This window comes from Chaetomium fimeti, assembly GCF_033439085.1.
Source record: "Chaetomium fimeti strain CBS 168.71 chromosome Unknown B0H64scaffold_9, whole genome shotgun sequence".
Lineage (NCBI taxonomy): Eukaryota > Fungi > Ascomycota > Sordariomycetes > Sordariales > Chaetomiaceae > Chaetomium > Chaetomium fimeti.
The window spans coordinates 765,319-789,489 of record NW_026944337.1 but is presented as its reverse complement, the minus strand read 5'-3'; the positions used below and the strand labels follow the sequence as shown (position 1 = coordinate 789,489).

The 24,171-nt window shown below is 60.0% G+C and overlaps 1 protein-coding gene across 1 annotated transcript; it reads right to left on the bottom strand.

The window, feature by feature from the left end:
- Positions 1–272: 272 nt before the first annotated feature.
- On the bottom strand, positions 273–22,982 carry B0H64DRAFT_427161 (non-ribosomal peptide synthetase; the record flags this gene model as incomplete). Its single annotated transcript, XM_062805769.1, has 39 exons — positions 273–2,055; positions 2,086–4,280; positions 4,333–6,352; positions 6,404–8,785; positions 8,816–11,128; positions 11,186–15,565; positions 15,608–17,672; positions 17,709–17,722; positions 17,771–17,958; positions 17,989–18,199; positions 18,236–18,289; positions 18,323–18,383; positions 18,414–18,430; positions 18,467–18,476; positions 18,519–18,676; positions 18,713–18,784; positions 18,815–18,856; positions 18,887–18,913; positions 18,947–19,084; positions 19,121–19,220; positions 19,254–19,321; positions 19,364–19,529; positions 19,560–19,630; positions 19,673–19,757; positions 19,794–19,882; positions 19,925–20,138; positions 20,178–20,200; positions 20,246–20,386; positions 20,420–20,518; positions 20,555–20,664; positions 20,698–20,941; positions 20,978–21,033; positions 21,070–21,418; positions 21,449–22,021; positions 22,058–22,081; positions 22,115–22,126; positions 22,157–22,195; positions 22,232–22,384; positions 22,443–22,982. 39 exons carry the CDS (start codon positions 22,980–22,982, stop codon positions 280–282), a joined length of 21,279 nt encoding a protein of 7,092 aa, XP_062655161.1. The 3' UTR covers positions 273–279.
- Positions 22,983–24,171: the final 1,189 nt, after the last annotated feature.

Below are 24,171 nucleotides of genomic sequence, written 5' to 3'. Positions count from 1 at the left end.
TATTCAATGGCACCTCGCCCCACCGAACCCTCCCATACCCGTCGCCTCAACACCAGAAAGCATCAAGACTTGAAATAAGACTGCCAAACAAAAAACGCGAACCAAACCCAACCAAAATAGAAAACTAACCCCCAACTCCGTGCCGCTCAATTCTTTTCCCTCTTTTTCTTTCTTTCTTTTTTCTTTTTCCTTTTCTTTTTCTTCTTTTTTTTTTTGTTTTGCATCACGTTGTCCCCCCATATCTTCCTCCCCGTCATGACCATCCACCTCACATCTCACTCACCACCTCCCCTGCCCAAACCCGACCGGAAACGAGTTCACCTTTTTCCTCCTCAATTTCGGCCTCTCCGCCTCGGCACCCCCCGCCGCCGCAGCAGCCTGCGCATACTCGGGCAACTTAAACGGCCGCAGCGCACTGCGCGGGCTCGTCGACGCCGTCGACCCGTTGCTCGAACCCGGCGTGGGCGGCGGGCTGATGCTCGCGAACGACTTGTTGCGCTCCGCCCACGTCGATCCCACCACCCCTTGATCACGTCCATAGGCTTGTACCGCGCCCCTTCCCGACACGGGCCCGCCCGCCGTCGATGACGCGGTTGAGCTGCTCAGACTGTAGTTGGAGTTGGCGCTCGTGGGCGTGTAGGCCGAGGGGTAGGGGCCGGTGGTGCGCCGGCTCAGGGGCGGCGCGAAGCCCATGGTGTTTTTGCGCCGCGGTGGGACGGTGCCCATCATGCGCGGCGAGGCGACCAGCGGGGAGGAGATCATGGGCGAGCCGGGGATCGGGCTGCCTCGGCTGCTGCTGGCGCGGCTGGTCTTTTTGGAGCTGTTGTCCAGGATCCAGAAGCCGCGCGCGTTGGTGGTGGCGGTGGCGCTCTGGAGTGTGTCGTGGGTGATGGCACGCGGCCGGGTGGGGATTGGCGCCGGTGCCGGGCGTGGGCTGCGGCCGCGGTTCTTGTCGGATTGGTGGCGCGAGGTGAGCATCATTTGTGCTTGCTTGGTTGGGTTCTCCAGGATGTCCTCCATGTCGAAGTGCAGGCCGTGCTCGGCGTACTCCTCGAGGAAGCGCGCCGGGGCGATCTCGTCACCCCAGATGTCGAAGTACGGTGTATCCCAGGAGATGGCGTCGGCGTCGGGAAGGACCTTGCCCCATACCTGCTCGACGATCGATGACTTGATCGGAATCAGGGGGGCACCATCCCGAGCCAGCAACTCCCACAGGTGCGGGCTGCTTCCCGCGGAGATTGAGGCGAAGATGCTGAGAGTGGCACAGAGCTTGTCAAGCAGCATCTCGGCGACGGCGGGTTGCACCACCGAGCTGCAAGAGCCAATCTCGACCTTGAAGGAGTCCTTGTGCGGCGTCGTCTGAACCCACAAATCCGAAGAATCGTAGGCAGGGCCGAGAACACCCATCTCGCACTTGAGATTATCCGCCAGCTTGAACTCCTGGCCCTCCGTACCATCGCGGCCGAGCTGCTGGTGTTGGACAACGGAGCTGAAGCGGGTCCAGTCCGGCCAGTCAGTGCAGTTCTTGACCAGGCGACGGAAACCGAGTCCTTCGTGTGGCATCGCAGCCATCTGCTGCTCCTGGACCAGCGCGAGGAGGTCGTGAATGCTGTCCATGGCGTTGACGCCGACCCGCACGGGGATGATGTTGATGCAAGGGCCGGCAATGTCTTCGATGCCAGCAACGGGCATGTTGCGGCCAAAGATGAGGTTGCCGAACACAATGTCTCGCTGGCCGGACATCTTGGCGAGCACGAGCGCCCAGGCGGCCTTGACGAGGGTGGCCTGGGACATGCCCGCCACGTTGACGGGGATCGGAGCGATGTTCCGAGTCCGGATCGTGTCAACGTTGTGCTTGTGAGATGGGCCCGAGTGCTCGACAATCTCGGTCATGGACGACCCCTCGAGCAGGTTACCCCAGAAGTCAACAGCCTGCTCTTCCCGAACGGCAGCGCCCTGGATAAACTTGCCAAATGAAGGGCGTTCCATGGGTTCCTGCCCGTTGTAGCACTTCTCGAGATCCTGGATGAGCAGCGGCATGCACATGCCATCGTACTGGGCGTGAGACATGCGCATGATCAGGACGTAGTGCCCATCGGCGTGCAGCACCAGCTTGAAGCGGACGATTGACTGTGAGAGGTAAGCCGATCGCTGAGTGTCCTGCTCAACAAGCCAGTTGATGAAGTTGTCGTCCGCCGAATGCTCACTGCCATAGCGCAGGAACTCAATCTGGTACGAGCGCAGGACAACCTGCATGACCTGACCGCGCATTGTCGTGAAGAGAGTGCGCAGGATGGGGTTGGAGGCAACCATCTTCCTGCAAGCCTGCTCCAGGCGGAATGTGTCGAGGTGGCCGTGGAGTCGGAAGATGAAGTAGTTGGTGTTGCCTCTGCTCCTCATCAGACCGTGGCTAATGGCCCAAGCCTGGTAGTCAGTTGCTGGGTAGACATCCTCGACATCGCCAGGGAAGACCGAGAGTTGCCTGCACACAGTCTCCACCACCTCCTCTTGCTCCAGCCCGAGGTGATCGATCACCCCGAACGCTTGATACTCGTCCTGGAACACGGGCTGTACGATAGTGTCGTCCTCCTGAGTGGCAACGTTCGCCTGAGCCTGCGCGAACTCGCACAGCTCCTCCAGAGTGGGATGCTGGAAGATGTCGGAGACATTGACCTTGATCTGTTTCCGCTCGGCAGCTGTAGCAAGCCGCATCGAGGCAATCGAGTCGCCGCCGAGATGGAAGAAATTGTCGGTAGCCGAAATCTCATCCACCTGCATCCCCAGGATATCCGCCCACAACTCCTTCATACTCTGCTCCAAGTCTCCCGCCGCCACCATCACCTCCGAGCACGACGTCGCCGTGCTCGGCTTGCTCAACTCCTGCGACGAGATCTCGTCCAACAGATCCTCAATCTCCTCATTCAACACCCCCAACACATCATGCCTCAACCCGCCATCGACACCAGCGGGCGTGAAGCCACCAGACACCACCACATCCACCTCAATCTCCCCCACCGTCGTCTTTTCCCCAGAACACAACTGTTCCAGCACATTCTCAAACTTCCCCACCATCTTCTGCACCTGCCCCCTATCCACCAACCTCCTGTCGTGATAAACCGACACCTTCAACCGTCCCCCATCGGCCAGAATAAACTGCACCGCCAGCGGATAGCTCATCGCAGGCGGCGGGCCCACCTCCACGGGCACGATCCCCAACCCCAAGCTCAGCGGCGCGGACGACTCCGGCGCAATCGTCACCGAGCACGCAAAGTTACACGCGGCCGCCGCGCTCTTGCTCGCCAGCCGGATCGTCTGGATCCCCGCGTGCTGGTGCGGGATCATGTCCACCAGCGCCGCCTGCATGCGCGCCAGCACGTTCTCCACGTCGTTCCCCGCCTCGAGCGTGCAGCGCACGGGAAGGGTCGTGATCATGGGGCCCTGCATCTCCGCCGCGCTCAAGTGGTTGGTGTTGGCGTCGTCGGTGCCGTTGCGCCCGGACAGGGTCTCGCCGAAAACGATGTCGGTTTGCGAGGCGTGCTGGGCGAGAACCATGGCCCAGGCGACGCGGATCAGGGTGGCGGTGGTGAAGGTTTTGGAGGGGGTGCTGGGGAGGGTGAGGTCGGATTCGAAGGTGCTGTCGGCCGAAGGCACGTAGCCGCTTGGGATGGCGGGGAAGGTGGGCGGTTGGGCGCCGTCGAGGTAGTGCGACCAGAAGGTGCGGGTTTGTTCGGCGGGGGTGGTTTGGAGTTGGTGGATGAACTCGCGGAAGGGCGGTTTGGTGGGGAGGGAGTTGCCCGTGTAGACGCTCTCGACGTCCGCGAGGAGCATGCCCAAGGAGGCGGCGTCGTAGGCCGCATGGTGCATTGTAAGTACGAGGTACCGGGTCGACGGGTTCTCCACGATGGCGAACTCGGCCAGGGGCCCGCCGAGGGAAACGGGGCGGGTTGTTGCGAACTCGTCGAGTGAGCTCGCGCGTTGCCAGACAAGGGGCTTGTTGATGACGGCTTGGTAGAGACCCCCGCGCTTCCTGTTGCCGCCGGCGTTCTCGAGTTGCACGATGTGAGTTCGGAGGATGGCGTTGGCCTCGTAGACGGTGTTCCAAGCGCTCTTGTACTGGGCGAGGTCCAGGCTGCGCGGAAGCTGGTAGCAGTGGCGAGCAACATATGCTCCAGCCTGCCTGACCGAGAGTACAAAGAGGCCTTCTTGCAGAGGTGTGCAGGGGTAAACATCCTCGATGGTTTCGGCCGAGACGTCACACTGCCGGGTGACCTCATCCTCAACTTCCGAGGTCCACTGGATCATGCTGAACGGGGCAGTGGCCTCGGCATCGACGGGGGGTGAGGTTGGCAGCGGCCATGTGCGTCGCTTTCTTTGCCATGTCAGAGAGCTTGGGTGTCTTCATGATGGCGGCGACGTTCAGGGAAATGCCACTGGCACGGGCTGCGGTGACTAGCTTCATGGCTGTGTAAGAATCTCCGCCGACGTGGAAGAAGCTATCGTCGGCCATGATGCGAGCGGGGGCTGACTTCATGACGTCCTTCCAGAGGGCTGCGAGGGCGATTTCCATCTCGCTCGTGGGCAGGCGGCCAGCTCTGTTCTCCTGCTGGACGGGCATGTTGGCTCCGAGAGTCTTCAGTTTCTTGCGGTCAACCTTGCCGGAAGGCATGAGCGGGATCTGCTCCAGGGGCATGATGACCGACGGCACCATGTAGGCGGGGATCTTCTCGGCCAACTTCGCTTTGGTTGCGGAGACGTCGAAATTGTCGAGGTTGGTGTTCTTGGCTGAAAAGAAGACTACGAGGTGGCCTTCCTGTGCAATCTCGGCAACGACGTTCTCCGTGCCGGAAACCACTTCCCTAAAGGCCTGCTCGATATCGCCGAACTCGAGCCTCTGGCCGTGGATCTTGGCCTGAGTGTCTTTCCTTCCGACGTACTGGAACGTACCGTCGGGGTTCTGGTAGACCAAGTCGCCAGTCTTGTAAAGTCTGGTGGCGCGGCCCGGCGTGGCCCACTCGGGGTTGGTGATGAAGGCGTCCTTGGTCTTGACCGGCTCATTGAGGTAGTGCCGGGCGAGAATGTGGCCCTCGATGAGGAGCTCGCCAACGCTACCGATGCGGGCCAGACGGTTGTGGTTCCGCGGGTGAACCACCCAGTAACAGCAGGAAACTGCCTTGCCGATGCACTTGGGGCTGGACTGCTCCGTAACGAAAGAGTTGGCGGCGCTGCCGACACAGCACTCGCTTGGCCCGAAAGCGTTGACAAGACGAATCTTGTTGGACCAAGTAGCAATGTGCGAGGTGGTCATGGGCTCGCCGCAAAGCGCGAGGCAAGCAAGGGTGGGAACGGCTTTGGGTTCCAGAAGAGAGGCGACGGTGGGCGTGATGACCGCGAAAGTGGTCGCAGACCGGTTGATGAAAGAGACGAGCTGGTCGGACCTCTCGTCCTCGGTCGGGACACAGACGGTGGCACCAACCATGAGTGAACCAAGAATCTCCAGAAAGCTGGCGTCGAAGCTGTAGGAAGCGAACTGCAGGACCCTCTCGCCAGGCAGTTGACCGATGGCCTGGTGATAACCCTGTGTCGCAGTGCAGAAAGACCGGTGCTCGGTGACAGAACCCTTGGGAGTGCCAGTGGAACCACTGGTGAAGACGACATAAGCCGCATCAGAGCTCGACTTCATGGTCCGCTTTGTCATGAAGGACCTCGGTGCGGAGCCGGGGACACCAGATCGGCGGTTGAACATGTCTCCGGAGATGGCGACGGTAGGCAGGCCGAGACGGTTGAGGCACATGTCAGCCTGAGAAGGAGAAGCCAGGATCCGCTTAGCCTTCACGGTGTTGGTGATGGATCGGAGGCGCTCAAGCGGATGAGAAGGATCCATAAGCACAACCGTGGCCCCTGACTTGAGAACGGCAAGCATGGCCACGACAATCCAGACGGACTTCTCGAAGCAGAGCGGCACAACCTCTTCGCGCTCGACGTCCGCGAGGAAGCCCTGAGAAATTCTGCTCGACAGGAGATCGAGCTGCCCGTAGGTCAGGACATCCTGGGTAGACCAAAGGGCTTCCTGGTCTGGGTTCTCGGCCGTGCGCTGAGCAATCATATCCTCAATGCGCAGGTCAAGGGCGGGCGGGAGCGACGCGTTCCAGTTCCACAGTTGTTGGACATCCTTGTCGGAAGTCATGTGGAGGTCCACAGTCTGGATGTCTGGGTTCTGAACAACCTGGGACAGGATGGAGGCGAAAGTGGTGGCCATGCTGCTGGCGCGGTTGTCGGAGATCTTGTCGCACCAGTAGCTCATGTGCAGCCTCAAAGCTTGCCCATTATCAAGGGCCTGCACAACCAGATCAAACTTTGTCTTGTTAGCAACCCACAACTGATCTATGATGCACTCCAAACTTACCTCAGTAGGATCCTGGCCACCCATCGGCCGGAATGACACGGCCGAGGCATCCTCCCCACCAGGCATGGCCTTCTGCAGGGTCATGCCCGTGTTGAAGAGAGTACCCGAGCTCAGCTCATGCGTAATCTCCGCAAGAGATGACGTCTGATGCGCCAGGCTGTCGATGAAGTTGTCGTGAACGGCCTCCGCAATCTGCGCGACAGTCTGATCCTGGGGCAGAGCGATTCTCGAAACTAGGATGTTGACTAGCGGGCCAACAATATCGCCAATCTCCTTGACCGGCAGGTCGCGGCCCGAGGTGACAATGCCGAAGCAGGCCTCATCGCGGTCGGAGTTGACATACTCGCGAAGGGTCAATGCCCAGGTCACCTGGAGCAAGCTGAAGAGGGAGACACCGAGCTCGCGGGCGGCGCTCTGCATCTTGGCGTAGTTGATCCTGTCGACGGGCACCTCCGCCTTGTGGAGCACCTTCTCCGCGAACGGCTGCTCCTCGGTGGGTAGGAAGCAGGGATCGACGCTCTCGAGCGACGTTTTCCAGAAGTTGATGTCCGCGGCGGCGTCCCGGGACTGGATGTAGTCGGTGTAGTTCTTGAGCAGGGGCTTTGCGGCGTCGAGGGGCAGGGCCTGGCAAGCGGTGCTGAAATCCCGGAGGATGATAGCCATGGAGCCACCGTCGGCAATTGCGTGGCTGAGAAGGAAGCTGCAGAAGACTCTGCCGGTGCCAGCTTGGCGGACAAGGCGGAGCTGGTGTTGGGGTGCGCGGCGGCAGAGCATGTCCTCGGGGATCACCTGGATCTTCAGGGCCTCGGCCAGGTCAGCATCGCTCATGGAAGCGCCGACTTCATCCTCAACGACATCCGGCTCATAGTCCCTGAGGACGAGCTGGTCGTAAAGGCCATCAGTTGAGTCCTGTTCCACAAAGATGGTTCGCAAGACGGGATGGCGACGGACGACGGCCTTCCAGGCCTGCCGCATCTTGTTGAGGGTGATGGGGGTGGTGGTGTTGGTCTCAATCTCGTACACGGATCGGAACCAGTACATATCGGCGTCCTTGCTCTGGCTGAGCAGCATGCCCTGCTGAGAGGGCGTGCAGGGGTAGATGTCCTCCACGTTGCTGTCTACGATCCCGAGCGCCTTCAGGCTGGGATCCTGCGGGAGCTGCAAGCCCAAGCCTTCTGAGACCTCAAACCCGTCGATACTAAGGGAGTCGGCGTCACGGGACCCAAGAACCCGAGCCATGTGCTCAAGGCTCTTCTGATAGTTGCCGATCCAGCGCTCGACATCATCACGGCGACTCATGGTCTTGTTGAAATTGAAGGTGAAGACCAGTTGGTTGTTCTCCGATTCGGCGTTGATATCAATGAGGGAGAACTTCTTGTGCTTCTCGCTGACTTCGAAGGAGTCGATCTCGAGGTTGCGGAAGTGGACTTGCTTGAGCAGAGCATCCTTGCGTTCGAGTTGCTGGAAAGACCCGAAGTAATTGAAAGACACCTCGATGCTGAATGGCTTGCGTTCCAGATCAAGCGAGCTGAAGTACGAGAAGCCCTTGTGGGGCGTGTTGCGGCGCACATCCTTGACTTGCTTGACATATTCCGAAATGTCCTTGTTGCAACGGCGGCTGTCGACCCAGACGGGAGCAATGGTGGTGAACCAACCGACAGTGCGGGAGAGGTCGACAGAGGGATCCCAGGGCTCACGGCCGTGGCCCTCGTTGTAAATTGGCGGGATGTCTCGGTCTTGGAAGGTTGCGGCAAAAGAGTGCATGGCTGCGGCGAAGAACAGGTCAAGAGACTCGGTCCCATGGGGGTCATTGCAAGGTCCCAAAAGCAACTCCGAAGTGTTCCTTGGGAGCACAAATTGGTGGTGTTCAAAGTCCTTGGCGTAGTTGGGCTTGCCAGCCATGCCCCAGTACTTGTAGTCTGGGCTGGCGACCTCGAAGGGGACTGTCGCGGTTCCGGTCAAGGTCTTGCGGTGGGTGTTGAGCAGTCCGCACCACTTCTCGAACGACAAGCTGCGATAAGCCGAGATGGCCCCTCCGACAAGGAAATCCTCGAGATCCTTGATGACGACGCGCCACGAGACAAGGTCGATGACGAGATGGTGGGCAGTCAGGAAGAGGTACTGCTCATCACCAATGTTGAGTAAGTCGCCGGCAAAGACCGGACCGTTCTCGAGATCCAGCGACTGCTGAGTCTCGCGAATCTGCTCGACGGCCTCAGCCGAGAACTCAACGGAAGCCGGCATGTCCCAAGAGCGGAAGATGTACGAGTCCTCCACCACGGGCTCGATCCACTGCTTGAAGGTGCGCCCCAGCTTCTGGAAGCGAGCCCTAAGCATGGCGTGGCGCTTAACCACGACATTCAGAGCTTGCCCAACCTGATCCTCGGAGAGGCGTGCCTTGTCGGTTGAGACCTTGAGAAGGAAGCTCTGGTTGAAGTGGTTCTCGCCAGGCGAGAGGCGGGTGAACATGCGCTGGATGGGGGATAGGCCAAACATGGTGATGTTGTCGTCTTCCGCTTCCTCTTCGTCCTGGGCGCTGCTGGTCGTCGCCACCATGGAGGTCTCCCCGGTTGTGGAAGGTTGTGCCGGGGCCAAATCGAGGTTGTCGAAATTGGCAGCTAGCTTCTTGACGGACTTGGCTTTGAGGAGCTGCTCGATGAGAAGCGGGATACCCTTGCCACGAGCCTGGGCAACAACTTCCATGGCGCTGATGGAGTCACCACCCATCTTGACAAACGAGCCGGCGGAGGGGTTGATGGATTGCTCCGGGACATTGAGAACCGCACTCCAAACCTGGCGCAGGGTCTTCTCCACGGCTGTCAGGTCCTCCTCGTCGGCGGCAGAGGCCTCTAAGCCCAGGCCAGTGCAAAGCTGGTACACCTCCTGGCCCATGTTGTTGACGCAGTTGGTCAGGAAGCGGCGGTCGGTCTTGCCGGAAGCCATCAGAGGCAGTTGGCTAGCGACGATCCAGCACGAAGGAACCATGAAGGACGGCAGCACACTGGCAATATCCTGACTAACGGCGGTGGTGGTGGAGGAGACGTAGTCACTAGCCAAGACGTCGAGTCCATCGACAGGGTCCGACGCCAACGACAGCCGGCCGGCCACCTTAAAGGCAGACGACGCCTTGAGCGTCATCACAGCCACAAGCTTGTTTGCGCACACGCCCTCTTTGATCAAGAGAACTGAGCCCTGCTGAACCTCGGGGTGCTTGATCAAATGCTCCTCAATCTCGCCCAACTCGAGACGCTGACCACGAAGCTTGACCTGGTTGTCACGACGGCCGAGGTACTCCATGGTACCATCCTCCTGGTAGCGGACAAGATCGCCGGTGCGATACATGCGACGGTATCCGCCCGCCCAGGCTGGCTTGACAAACGCCGCCTTGGTCTTGGCTTCATCGTCGAGATAGCCGCGAGCCAAAATCGGACCTTCGACGAGGAGCTCTCCGATAGCGCCGATGGGGACCAATTTGTTGTGGTCGCGGGCATCGCCGATCCAGGCGACGCTGCCCACGCTGTTGCCGATGGAGCTCTTGCCAGGGCGGAGGGTAGCAGGATCGGTCACGTCGTGCCCGGCGCAGATGACGGTGCACTCCGTGGGGCCGTAGGCGATGAGGACGCGGCGTGTGGGCGCACGCCACTTGTCGATGAGTTGGTATCCGGCAGCCTCACCGCCAAGTAGGAGGGTGGTAATGGACGGCACCCGGGCAGGGTCCATGAGTGCGAGAACCGAGGGGGTAAGGAGAGCGTGGTTGACGTTCTGGGCGTTGATGTAGTCCATAAGCTTGTCTTTGTCCATGCGCTGCTCTTCGGAGGGAACGCAGACACAGCCGCCCATGACGAGCGTGGTGAGGATTTCGGTGATGGAGGCGTCAAATCCGTACGAGGCGAACTGCAAAGTGCGTGCCTGGGCAGTGTAGTTGAAGGCTCTGCCATGCATGGTCGCGCCACTGCAAAGCGCCTCGTGCTGGATGAGCACACCCTTGGGCTCTCCAGTGCTGCCGCTGGTGAATAGGCAGTATGCCAAGTCTGAGGGGCTCCGGCGAGAGACTGGGGGGAGGCTGGACCGGCTGGATGCCTGTATCGTGCTGATGCTGCGGGACCCGACGAGTAGGTAAGGCATGGTGAGGTTCCCGCCGATGTCAAGACCAATGTTCTCATGCTGCTCTGAGCAGATAACCAGGGGTGCCTGGACCCGCTTGACAATGCTCACCAAGCGGTCGATGGGGTGCTTGGCGTCCAAAGGAACAAAGGCCGCTCCAGCCTTCATGATGCCGAGCATAGTGACAATCGTCCAGGCACTCTTCTCAAAGCAGAAAGGAACGATGGTGTTGGGACCAACAGAGTACTCCGAGACGAGATGACGCGCCACGGTGCTGGCAAGGGTATCCAACTCGGAGTAGGTCAGGGACAAGTCCCAGCCGGAAACAGCAGGCATGCCTCCCTTGGTGGCAAGATGGAGGCTGATGAGCTGGTCACATTGCGCGGGGACAGCGGCCGTGATGGCAGTGCTGTTCCAGCTAAGGATCTGCTGGTTGTCCTCGGGAGTGAGGACTCCGACCGCCTTGATGGGCTTGGACATGGAATCCAGAACGCTGTCGATGGCCAGCGCAAAGGTCGAGGCAAGGCCCTTTGCCTGGAGCGCCGAAATGACGCCAGTGCTGTAGGTCAAGTTGATGTCGACAAAGTCCGGCGAGTCCCCGATATTGAGAGCGATGTCAAACTGAACCGAGTTAGCCTTCATCCAAACACCACCAAACCCTCGCTAACACAAACTCACCTCACTCGGATCCTCGACATGCACCGGCTGGAACTCCACCGTCGACGCACTCGTCCCCGGCGGCGCCAGCCTCTGAACCGACATCACCGTGTTAAACAACCGATCACCACCCAGCCCCAAGCCCCGCTGGATCTCAGCGAGCGAGCAAAGCTGATGCGACAAGCAGTTCACATAATCCGCATGTGCCGTCTTCAGCGCTGCCCCAACTTCGCTGTCATCATCTTCCAACGACACCATGCACACCAACATGTTGATAAACGGCCCAACCGCCTCCTCAATCCCCTCAATGGGCAGATCGCGTCCCGAAGCCAGGTAGCCAAAGCACGGTGCGTTGTTGCCCGTGTAGACGCGCAGTACCAGCGCCCAAGCCAGCTTGTACACACTAGCGGCGGTAGTCTCGGCCTGGGCGCAGAGGGAGTGCAGCTTGGTCGGGTTGGGGTACGAGAAGTCGAGGTGGACGAGCTGGCGGGGTTGGGACGAGGGTGCCGCCGCCGTCAGGGTGGGGAAATGACACGGCTCGGCGCCGCTGAGGTAGGTCTTCCAGAACTGGCGGGACGAGTCCAGGTCTTGCTTGCCCAGGAAGCTGATGTAGCTGCCGTAGGCGTCTGGGGAGGTGGCGGCGATGGGGGCGCCGTCGTAGGCCCTGACGAGCGTGTCGAGCAGGGCGTTGACGGATGACCCGTCGATTAGCGTGTGGCTGATGTCGAGCTGGACTAGCACCTTGCCGGAGGGTTCTTGGGAGAGGACGACGTGGTGTGGCGGGCCGTTGGAGATGTGGTGCTCCGGGCGGCTGAGCGGGAAAGTGGAGGCATCCTCGCAGATGAGGACGTTGGGCTCGAAGTTCTTGAGAACCACCTGCGTGTAAGCCGAAGTGGTCTTGCCGTCGATGGAGGAGCCGGCTTGGACAAAGACGGTGCGGAGCATGGGGTGTTGCTTGACCGTCTTCTTCCAAGCTGCGATGAGCTTGTCGGTCGAGATAGGCTGGGCTAACTTGGGGACAACCTCCCAGACGTAGCGGACGGCGTAAAGCGTGGGGTCCATGGCCTGGCTGACCAACAGTGCAGTTTGCATGGGCGAGCAGGCGTAGATATCCTGAACATTGGCCGGGGCGACACCCGCAGCCGGTAGAGTCTTCTCTAGGAGCGCCGACAGCTCATCGTAGGTAGTCCGGAAGTGAGGGAAGTCGGCGAGGGTAAGCGACGTCTCCCTCTGCTGGCTAGTGGCTTGAACCAGGTCGAGCAGGGTATCCGAGCACGCCTCAACCCACTGCTGGACGAGGTGGCGGTGCTTGATTTTGTTGTTGAAGCCAAAGTTCATGGCCATAACACCGTTCTCGACACCAGCGGAAACGTCGAAGATGGAGAACCGCGGCACGTCAGCAGCAGAGTCCGATGGGGCGTGGAAAGGGGCCCAGCTCATGCGGTTGAGCAGCGCACCCTGTCGCTCGAAGGCCTGGAAAAGACCAAAGTAGTTGAAGGTGATCTCGACTCCAGTGGTAGCGTTCTGGGCGTAGGACGTGAAGAAAGGCAGACCCTTCTCGGGAATCCGGCGGCGGATGTCCTTCACCTCTTTGAGGGAGCGGAGCACGCCGTCCTTGTGGTCGGACAGAAGGATGGGGCACATCGAAGTGAACCAGCCAACCGTAGACGACAGGTCGATGTCAGCCCTCCATGGCTCACGTCCATGGCCCTCGTTGAAGATGGCGACTGGGCTCCGAACCGAGCGGAAGACCTGGTTGAAGGAGTGGGCGACGGCCGTCAAGAGGAGATCGAGGGGCTCGGTGTTGAAGGCCTCGTTGGAGCGGCCCATCAGCAGCTCGGTAGTCTGGTCGTCCAGCGTGAAGGTTTGCTCCACAATGTGAGCAGCCGTGTTGTCGGCATTGCTGATGCCCCAGAAGTCGAAATCCTGCGCGGGGACATCCAAGACGCCGGTCACGGAATTGGCACGCTCCTCCAGAAGCTTGCACCAAGTGCGGAAACTAAGAGACTTCTGAGTTGAAGTGATGCTCCCGGTCCGCAGGATCTCCTCCAGCTCCTGGAGAACGACCCTCCAAGACACGAGGTCAATAGCCATGTGATGGCAAGTGATAAAAAGCACTGCTGTGCCGTCGGTCATCTCATACAAGTCGGCGGCCATGAGCGGGCCCTTGGTAATATCTAGGCTGGCCTGGGCATCGGACGCGTACTCGATGACCTTTTGCATCGTCCAGATGGACCGGAACTGGCGGCATTGAACCGAGCTGGTAGCATCAGAGGAGATGTATTGTTGCCAGTTTCCGCCGACCTGTTCGTACCGTGCGCGGAGCATGGGGTGTCGCTGAGCAATGGCGATGAGAGCACCCTGCAGCTTGCCAAAGTCCACGTCTTCGGTGAACCGAAGAAGATGGCTCTGGTTGAAGTGGTTCGGTGCATTGGGCGCGAGCGTCATGAACCACTCCTGGATGGGAGACAAAGCGAAGGGGGTCTCGGACTCGGGCTCCTCCACGAGCTTGCTGGTTGCGGTTTGGCCCGTCGAGAGCGCAGCCCGCTCGCAGAACTCCGCGATAGTCTTGGCCTTCAGGAGGTCCTGAACAGTGACCATGACGCCTTCATTCCTGCACTTGGTGACGACCTGCATGGCAGAGATCGAATCGCCTCCGAGTCTCAGGAACGAGGTGTTCGGCCCGATCGTCTTCTGGCCGACGTTGAGGATGTCGCTCCAGATGTTGCGCACCTGCTCTTCCAGGGCAGTGTTCATCGCGGGGAGCTCATCCGAGCTACCACCCGCAGAACGGCTGGCGATCTTCTCGTAGGTGGCGTGATCCATGGCTTTGGTCCACTCGCTGACCATCTTCTTGTTGACCTTCTGAGAGGCGGGCATGAGGGGGATGGAGTTGAGCACAATCCAGATAGCGGGGATCATGTAAACCGGGACCTTCTGGGAGAGGGTGTCCTGAACATCCGGGATCCGGACCCAATCCTCGGGGTTGGCGATCGTGATGTCGGTCGAGGAAGCGGGCCCAATGGAAGGCTTGTCCTGCACCATGGACAGTATTCCAACCAGGTGGTTGGCGCAGGGGCCTGAGCGGGGGTAAAGAACAAGCGCCTGGTGAACGCGCTCGTCCTTGCGGAGGTGGTATTCGATGTCAGGAAGCTCGACGCGTTGACCACGGATCTTAACCTGGTCATCCCTCCGCCCCAGGCAGCTGATCGTGCCGTCCGAGTTGACCCGACCGAGATCACCGGTGTAATACACCCGGGAGCTGCGGCCATTAGCCCACTTGGCGGGCATCGGGCGGAACGACGCAGCTGTCTTGGCCTCGTCGTTGAGATAGCCCCTCGCGAGGATGCTACCCTCAACAACAATCTCACCCACCGAGCCGATCGGGGCGAGCTCTGTCGGGCGACCGAGGTCGGCAACCCACATCATACCGCCGATAGAGCGGCCGATGCTGCCGTCGATCTGCGGGCCACGGACGCTGTTCTTGGCGCAGTAGATGCAGCTTTCAGCCGGGCCGTAGGTCACGATCAGCTCGAGCCCCGGGCGGCCGGACCACCGCTCAATGTTATCCTTGCCGGGCGCCTCGCCGCCGAGGACGATGGTCTTGAGGCCGGGAACGGTGGCCGGGTCCATGAGACGGGCGAAGGACGGCGCGAAGAAGGTCCAGTTGACGCGCTTCTCATTCATGAAGCCGGCGATGCCGTTCAGGCGGGTGAAGTCGTCGGGGATGCAGATGCAGCCGCCAAAGACGAGGGTGGTCAGTAGCTCCGAGACGCTGACGTCGAAGGTGTGGGACGAGAACTGCAGGACGCGGGTCTCGGTTGAGTAGTTGAACGCAACACCGTGCTCAGCCATGCTGCTGCACAGGGTAGCGTGCTCCCAGACAACACCCTTGGGGGTGCCGGTGCTGCCGCTGGTGAAGATGGCGTAGCAAGCCGAGCTAGGCGATGTCTGGGGGTTGATGGCGGCGCTACCATGCTGCGGAAGACGCTCAACCATCTCCTGGGAGACCGCAACAAAGTGCTGGACCCGGCTGCAAGACACCAAAAGGTTGGCGTGCAGGGCGGATGTCACGACAACCTTGGCGTCGAGGGTGCCGATGATGCTTTGGAGACGGTCCAACGGCTGCGAGGGATCGACGGGAACACACGCACCGCCAGCCTTAAGAATAGCCATCTGAGTCACCGGAACCCACTTGGACTTCTCAAAAGCGAAAGGCACAAAGCACTCCGGGCCGACACCGAGGGAAATGAGGTGACGGGCGAGCGTGGTGGACAAGTCGTCCAAGGCGCGGTATGTGAGATCTCCATCCCACGCGGATACCGCAAGGGCATTCGGAGTGGCGGTGGCTTGCCGCGCAAACATGTCGTGGACGCGATCATTGATGAGGGGAGAAAGCGCCTTGGTGATGCCGGCAATCTCAGCGCGGTCGCCGGGGCTGACGGTGTCGATGTCCTCGAGGCGGAGGTTCTTGTTGAACTCGCCCTGGCACAGCTGTCGCAAGATGTGGTCGAATGTGGTCAGCATCCGTGTCATCTGTCTCTCGTCCATGATAGAGGAGTCGTAGGAAGCAGTCAACAACATCTGCGAGCCCATGGGCTGGCACTCGAGGGTGAGAGCGTTGGTCAAGAAGTCGGAGGTTGCGCGCTCTGAGCTCCAGGTCAGCCGGTCCTTGGGACTGGAACCGTCAAACTCGGTGTGCACCACCAAGAGACTCTGGAAGTCACAGGCGGCCGCAGCTGAAGGCGCCGACTTCTTGATGTTCTGCAGTCCGTACTGCTCGTACTCGAGCATAGCAAACGATTGCATTTGAACCCGGTCTAGAAGGGTCTTGACCGACTCATTCCACTTCAGGGGGACTCGGAATGGGACGGTCGCCAGGGTAGGCCCAACCAGAGAGAGGACGCCGTCCAGGGGGGCACTGCGGCCGGTGACCGAGGCACCAAAGACGACGTCGGAATGGGAGCCGGAGTAGGCCGAGATGAGGAGGGCCCAAGCGGCGCGGATGAGGGTGGAGGTGGTCGAGGTGGACTTCTGCATTCTCGGGAAGGAGATCTTCTTCTCGAGAAGGGCGTTGGCGAGTGGCTGGTAAGAGGAGGGCAACGAGGGGGGGAAGGCGGCCGGGTCAGCACCTTCGAGCTGGCTGCGCCAGAACTCGCTCGCCTCGGTCTTGTCGATGGTCCCGATGTAGTCAACGAAAGCGTGGAAGTTGATCTTGGTGCCCTGATCCTTGCTCGGGGAAGTCGGCATGCCAGCGAGCTTCTTGTATGCCCGGGTGACGGCATCGCCAAGCAGACCCATCGACCAGCCGTCGTACACGGAGTGATGAGCCGTGAAGACGAAGCGGGTGGGGTTCTGAAGGATGGCGTGCTGCGTCAACGCGGTTCCGAAACCCATCTTCTGCTGGCGAAGGCCCTGGATGTAGGCGTTCAAGTCATTCGACCGCGGGGTGGCCCATTGGATGGGAGCGGCGTGGAGGGCAACCTGCAGCCCGGCGGGAACAATCCTTGTTCTCATGATGGCGTTCTCATCGGCGACGGCCTGCCAAGCGCGGCAGAAGACTGAGATATCGACCCAGCTGGGCAAATGCATGATATGGTGGGCGATGTATGCCGTGGGATTCTTTTCCGTGAGCATCATCATGCCGTCTTGGAGGGCCGTGGTGGGGAAGATGTCCTCGATGTCTTCCTCGGGGATACCACATTGGAGGGCGATATCCGCGAGTTGCGGGTGCTGGAACTTCGGGCGGGGTGCGGAAGCAACCGCCTCGGTAATCTTCGTCGCCTTCGCCATCGAACCACACAGGCTGGCAATGGTGCCATGCTGGAAGATGGCGGCAACGGAGACGGTGATTCCCTGCGCCCTCGCCTGAGCCACGATCTTGATGGCAGTGATGGAGTCACCCCCAAGGGTAACAAAGTTGTCATCAACACTAATCTCGGCCTCACGAAGACGGAGCACGTTGGCCCACAGCTTCTGCATCACGGACTCCTCCTGGGTCGAAGGTTGCCGCTTCTCGGCGCGCTGGTCCGACTTGTAAGCGCCCATCGCCTCATCGGTCAACTTGGCAACTGCGAGGCGAAGGGTCTTCCTGTCGATCTTCCCTGACACCAACTTGGGAAGTCTACTCAGGGGAATGAACAAGGTCGGGACCATATGCGGCGGGAGAGTCTGGGCCAACCTCGACCGGATGTCGGCGACCAGAGCCTTGATGTCCATTTCGGAGAAGATACCTGCCGCAGGGTCAGCCTGAGCGGGGAGTCTCTGGGGGAGATGGAGGAAAGCGATGAGGAATGCATCGCGGCCGGCGCTGGTGCGATCGAGCACATCGATGGCAAGCTCGGCCGGCTCGTCGATCGATGCTTGGAGCGCGGTCTCGATGGCCGTAATTTCGAGGCGTTGGCCTCGGAGCTTGATCTGCGTGTCCCTGCGGCCTTGGAAGTCGATGGAACCATCGGCGTTCATCCGGGCAAGGTCACCAGTGCGGTACATGCGTGCCTTCTGGGAGCTCTCTCCGGGAACCCAGGAGGGGATCTGGAGGAACGCGGCGTCGGTCAGCTTGGCGTTGTTGAGGTATCCTCGGCTTGTATTGGGTCCCTCAAACACGACCTCGCCAATGCATCCGATGGGGGCAAGCTGCCTGGGGTTGCCAGACTCGCAAACCCAAACGCGGATGCCGTTGGCGTGGCCAATGTTGGTGATAGGCAGATCGCGCGAGACCTTCACCGCGGTTCCCAAGTTGGTGACTTCAGCCGGGCCATATACATTGACAAGAGGAACGCCTTCCCAGACGTCTTTGCATGCTCGGGTCAATTGTTCGCCACCGACCGAGAGCCACGCCAAGTTCGGGCACTCGGCAGGGGAGATCAAGGAAGCAACCGTAGGTGTCAGCCAGGCGCGGTTGACGCGGAGGTTGTTGATGGCGGAGGCGAGGTTGTTCATCCGGTCGTGGTCTGACGCGACACAGAGGCAAGCGCCCCAGTAAAGGGAAATTGCGAGGTCTCCGATGCTGACGTCGAAGACGTACGCGGAGAACTGTAAAATCCGGGAGTTGTTGTCAATGGCCATCACCTCACCATTCTGCTTCCCCATGATGGCGACAGCGCCGTGCTCCAGGACGATGCCCTTGGGTTCTCCAGTAGACCCGGAGGTGAACACAACAAAAGCAACATCGGTGGGCTGGACGGAGTAGCGCTTCTTGACCGCCCTCTGGGAGATGCTGCGGATGGAGTTCTCCTCGACAGCAAACGGCCGGAAACCCATGGACTTGATCCTCGAGAAGAATGTAGGGGCGCAGAGCACCACCTTCGGCCTCACGAGGGAGAGCACCTTCAGGATGCTGGAGTCCGGATACGAGGGCTCGAGAGCGACGGCAATGGCGCCGATCTTGATGGCGCCCAAGATGGAGACGGTGGCCCACACGGACTTGGGGAAACAGTAGGGGACATAGTCACCCTTCCGAACCCCGAGCGCGGTGAGGTGGTTGGCAAGCGCAGTCGTGCCACGGTCCAGCTCGCGATAGTTCAGCGAACCATCCCAGGCGTAAACGGCGGGCGCCGTTGGCTGGTTGGCGACATGGCGCTCCAGGGCCTGAAGCAGGGTTGTTTGTTCGTATTGCATCTTGTGGCGGCGGTTGCTCTTGATCTGCACTTCCCTATCCTTCTTCGAGGCGTAGTCAATGCCGCCAATGGCCTGCTTTGTGAGGTCTTGGGCACGGCAGACTTGGTTCAGCACATGGCCGAACTGCGCCTGCAAGTGCTGGATCTGCTGCTTGTTGAAGACGGAAGAGTCGAAAGTGGTTGTAACCGTGACACCGTCGTCCTCCAGCGTGAAGTCCATGTTGAGGGCATAGCTGTGGTAGCCTCTCAGGTCCAGAGACACGTTTTGGAACCCGATCTGTGACTTCAGCTTCTCATCCCTCTCCGACAACAGGGATGACCGCTTCGGCTGGATAACGACCAGGTGCTGGAACTGGCAAGCCTCAGCAGCCGACGAGCTGAGTTGCGAAATGGCCTGGATGCCGATGTGCCCGTAAGCGTCGAATTGAAGCAGGTCACTCTGGACGCGCCGGAGAAGGGCGTCGATAGACTCGGTCTTGTCCCAGGTGATACGAACGGGCGCGCTTGAGATGGTCGGGCCAGCAATCGATCCGACGTTCTTCAAGTTCGAGGAACGGCCAGAGAAGGTTTCGCCGAACACAACGTCCTGCGAGTCGATGTAACGGCCCACGAGAAGAGCCCAAGCGGCACGAATGCGCGTTGGCATGGTGAACTCGGACTTGGTGTTGTCTGCCACCGCCAACTTCATCTTGACCTCGCAATCCGGCACCGGAGTGTAAGCCGAGCCGATAGACTGAGGGAAGTGGCTGGCAGCCAATCCAGCGTCCGATGCCAACTTGGCAGCCCAGAACTCCTTTGGTGCCTCCACATCGAGCTGAGACAGGTGCCGGATGTACAAGTTGTGTTGCTGAATTTCGAGAGCCTCGAGACCGGCATACTCCCGCTCCACATCCTCAAACAAGCGGGTGATTGACCACCCGTCGAAGAGAGAATGATGGATGGTGAACATGAATGTTCTACCGACGAGGCCTAGTCTGACGAGATTGTCACCATAGCTCATGGGAAGGGACCTGTCTTTCTCGCAGTACGCTTCCAGATCGGATCCGGTGTGCCAAGCTAGCTCGGAGTCGTAAACGACCTGAACAGCGCCGTGCTGGCCCTCGAAGATGCGAGTCCTGAGAATATCGTGGCGGCGGATGACCGCGGCCCAGGCGGCCTTGAAGCGGGTGATGTCGACGGAGGCAGGGAGCTTGAGGGTGTGGCGGGCGATGTAGGCGTCGATGCGCATGGTAGAGGCGGTGATGAGGGCTCCCTGCAGCGGAGTGCAAGGATACACGTCCAGGACCTTGTCAGTTGGCGCGCTTCGGGACTTCACGTCCATAACGATTTCGTCGACCAAATCACTTGGGAGCAGGCTGAGGGCGACAGGGATGTCGATCTCCTCATCGCCAGACGAGGTTTCCGCCCGGGGAGCTGCCTGGGCCAAGGCGCGAATGGTCGAGGCGTTGAAGATCTCAGCAACGGTGACGCTGATCCCACGGTCACGAGCAGCTGATGCCACCTTGATTGCCGATATCGAGTCGCCGCCAGACATCAAAAAGTTGTCATCGGGTCCGAATGTTGGAGACTTTAGAACTTCCCTGCAGCAGGTGACGAGGATTTTCTCATTCTCGGTGAGGGGGGTGGAAGGGGTCACGGCCTCCATCTTCGCCACGGGGGCAGCGGTAGCGGCGGCAGCGGCGGGAGTAGATCGGGCTTTGAAGTTGGAGTAGGAGGAGAGCTCCTTAATAGTTGACTTGTTGGCAAAGTCAAGTAGCCGCCTGCGGTCGACCTTCCCGGAAACCAGGTAGGGGAGGCTGGCGACCGGGATGAAGAAGCTGGGAACCGCCGCTGCGGGGAGATTGCCACGAAGGGCGTCTTTCATGCTGCGCAGTGCAGCTGCTTGGGTCTCGTCAATGGAGTGGATCTGAACACCTTGTTCAAGATCGCTGGTGGTCCCGAAAGAAAGGAAAGCGGCAAGAACCTTGTCTCCTACCGGGGTAATGACATCGACGTGCACATCGACGGCCGAGGGCGTCGCCTTCACAACGTGAAAACGGACCTCGTCCAGTTCCATGCGCTGACCACGGATCTTGACCTGGAAGTCGGCTCTGCCAGCGAAAGCGATGGATCCATCCATGGCCTGGCGACCCAGATCACCGGTCCGGTAGAAACGGCGCTTGGAATTGGCCGGGTAGAAGTGTGTCTTGCGAACCCAAGCTGGGTTCTGAATGAACGATTTGGCTGTCTTGGCCTCGTCATTCAAATACCCTTGAGCGAGGATGGGCCCCTCAACGATGATTTCACCAACAGCGCCGATCGGGGCGAGCCTGTCGCTGTCATAGCGGTCCGCAATGAGCATGCGCCCACCGATAGCGTGCCCGAGAGACTCCTTCCAGGGCTTCTTGGCCTGGGTCTTGACGGAGAACTCGTTCTTTGCGCAGTTGATGCAGGTCTCAGCAGAACCGTAACCGATGATGAAACGGTCCAACGCCGGCGTCCACTTGTCGATGTTTTCCTGGCCTATGGACTCGCCTCCGAGAATGAGGGTTCGGAGGGTCGGGAGAGACGCTGGGTTCAGGAGGCGGGCAAAAGAGGCGGCAAACAATGCGCAGTTGACGCCCATGCTCTCCATGAACTTGGTCAGCCTCTTCGGCTCAATACGGTCATTGTCCGACGGAATGACCATGCAGCCGCCGTGGACAAGAGGCGTGATAAGCTCGACCACGGAAACGTCAAATACATGAGAGGCAAACTGAAGGACCCTGGTACGGTCGTTCATGTGGAACTCGCGGCCGTGCTCCCAAACGCTGGTGGCAAGCGTGCTGTGTTCCCACTTGACACCCTTGGGAGAGCCTGTGCTACCACTGGTGAAGATGACGTAGCAGAGGTTGTCCGGCTGGACCTGGGGGAGGGGGGCGGCGGCCGCGGGATCGTGTTCAGCGTCGACGCAAATGAGGTGGCGGACGGGCGTTTGCTGGTCGAGACTTTTGGCGAGGGTTTGGTGGAGGGCCGTGTTGGTTAGAACGATCGGGGCCTGGAGCTGACCCAAGATGTCGTTGCGGCGGGCCGCGGGATGACTGGGCTCAAGGGGAACGCAGGCACCTCCAGCAACGAAGATGGCGAGAAGGGCAACTGGCGTCCACTTCGACTTGGTCAAGTAAAAGGGGACGAAAAGTTGCTTCCCGTGGGCCCGGGCATGGACTTGGTGGGCCGCGCCGGCGATGGCACCGGCAAGGCGGAAAGCTTCCTGAGCAAGCTGGGCGTAGGTGAAGCTTCCATCCCATGCGGCGACAGCAATCCTGCCCGCGTTTTCTGGCTGCGCGCACTTGGCGAGAATGAGATCGTGGACGCAGTCGTCAAGCTTCAGGGGCAGCGGAGCGCTGAATTGGACAATGCGATTGTACTCGTTGCGGCTAGTGGTGTCGATCGACTTGATGAGCAGGTCGTCGGCGTCAATACGGCCAACCGTGCGAAGTTTGATCGTCAAGGTGTTGAGCACATGAGCGAAGTTGTCAACAACGCTCTGCGCCCGCTCGCCAGACATGGCGTCCCGGCGGAAGGACAGGTGCACATGCACCATCGTGCCCTCTGCAACGTTGACAAACGCCGTGGCCAAGGACTATGATGGGACCAGTCAGTCACCGATCTCCGGCCGGTCAGGATTGCATCAAACTTACGGGGAAGTGCATCTCAGGAAACCTCGGCTTCCTGGAGTGGAGATGGACGGCGGTCGCAACGGTGCCAAACCCAGTGCCCTCCGCAAACGCTCCCAGCGAGTGGAACGGCAGGGTGTGGCCCATGGTCAACTTCATGTCCTGCTCGGCGGCGCGCATGACGGCGACAAGGCCATCATCGCCAGTCATGGCCATGGTCGACAGCCAGGCAGCCTGCTCACGATCGAGACAGACGCCGAAGCTGACCGGCCCGTCTTCGCCGGCGTAGGACCGCAGAAGGACGGCCCATGCGGCGAGGACGACGATGTCCTCGGAGAGATTGTGCATCGAGGCAGCTTCCTGGAGGTTGCCCGTGTCCACGGCCATGACGGCCTTGGTGCGGGCGTACCCCTCCTGCCCGACGGCGGCGGGGCGGTGGGTGGAGGGGGTGCCGTCGATCTTGTCGAAGAAGAGGGGCGCATCTGGGGCGGCTTCGACGGCTTGAAGCCGCTGGGCCCAGAAGGACTTGCGGGTGATGTCGTTAGAGAGCCTGGACGCGTGCATTGCGGCGGTTGCTCTGGGTATCAATGTGCTAAGGTATGGATGCGGCGGAGTTGAGGGGGGGGGTTAGGGGAGTGATGTAGGAGTGAGCGTGAAGGTATCTTGTGGGCAGCAAGCCTGAGTAAAGGAGAGGGATTTTAGAGGAGGGAGAGGTGAATGGAGAGAGTCAGGGTGTCGGAACAAGCTGAGATCGGAAGGCGATGGTTAGTTCACAGGGGAAGAGGGGGGGTGGTCAACAATGGACCGCGGGGATGGTCGTGAGGTCCTCGAGGAATGAGTTTGATGGTGCCGTTGTCGTCAATCAACTGTCAACAGCAGGAAGAGATGTTGAAAGATGGTGGAGGAAGGTTATGGTCAACGACAAGGAGTCGTGAGTTCAACTTGGGGAGGTGGTTGCCGGGAATGGGTTGGCGATGGTGATACAAGAGGTGAATGTCTCTCTGCTGATCTTGGACCCAATTCATGCATGAGGATGTCGATCAGGCCTGGATGTCGTTGGGTTTATCATCAACCAGGTGGTATTGATCTTGGGAGCTGGTCGTGAAGGTCGGCTTCTAAGCCGTGGTCCCGAGATGCGAAAAGCCCACTGATACTGACCAATCCGGAAAGCAGACCGTTGTCCGAGGGTGGGCCGGGGTTAGTGCAAGGGCTGAAAGGAGGTGAGGGTGTTGAGAAGTCCCTTGGCTAATGAGAGGAGGGGGACGGATGGAGGCGATGATGCAACCGTCCAGAGTTCCAATATTGAATTTTGCCGTGACGGTGAGTGTTACTATTGGGTATGTTGGGCCGTATTACATCTCGAACCCCGATGGCGAGCATGGCTCTGCAAGGGCAGAGCTGGTGGTTTGAGGGCCGTTCACTCTGCGGATGGGGGTCTTGAGACCGGGAGAGGGAACGATTGGCCGGAGGACAACTTCCGTCAACATGGTGTAACTATTTTTGATACCGATCAGTGAACGGCGGGGCCAGCCAGGATGCCGGTGACTCGTGGGGCCATGACATGGCATGGTTGGTATCCTGAGCCGTCGGCAGCTGAAGGTATCTTTGCGGTGGGAACAGCATGGAAAAGTTCGGAGTGGAGATCTATAACAAGTGAGTCGAGGATAGCATTGGTGGCCAGCAGTCACTGCGCCACCATAGGACAGGTCGAGCCCATGTACGCATGGCAGGGTAGGGGCAAGGTCAAGGGCAC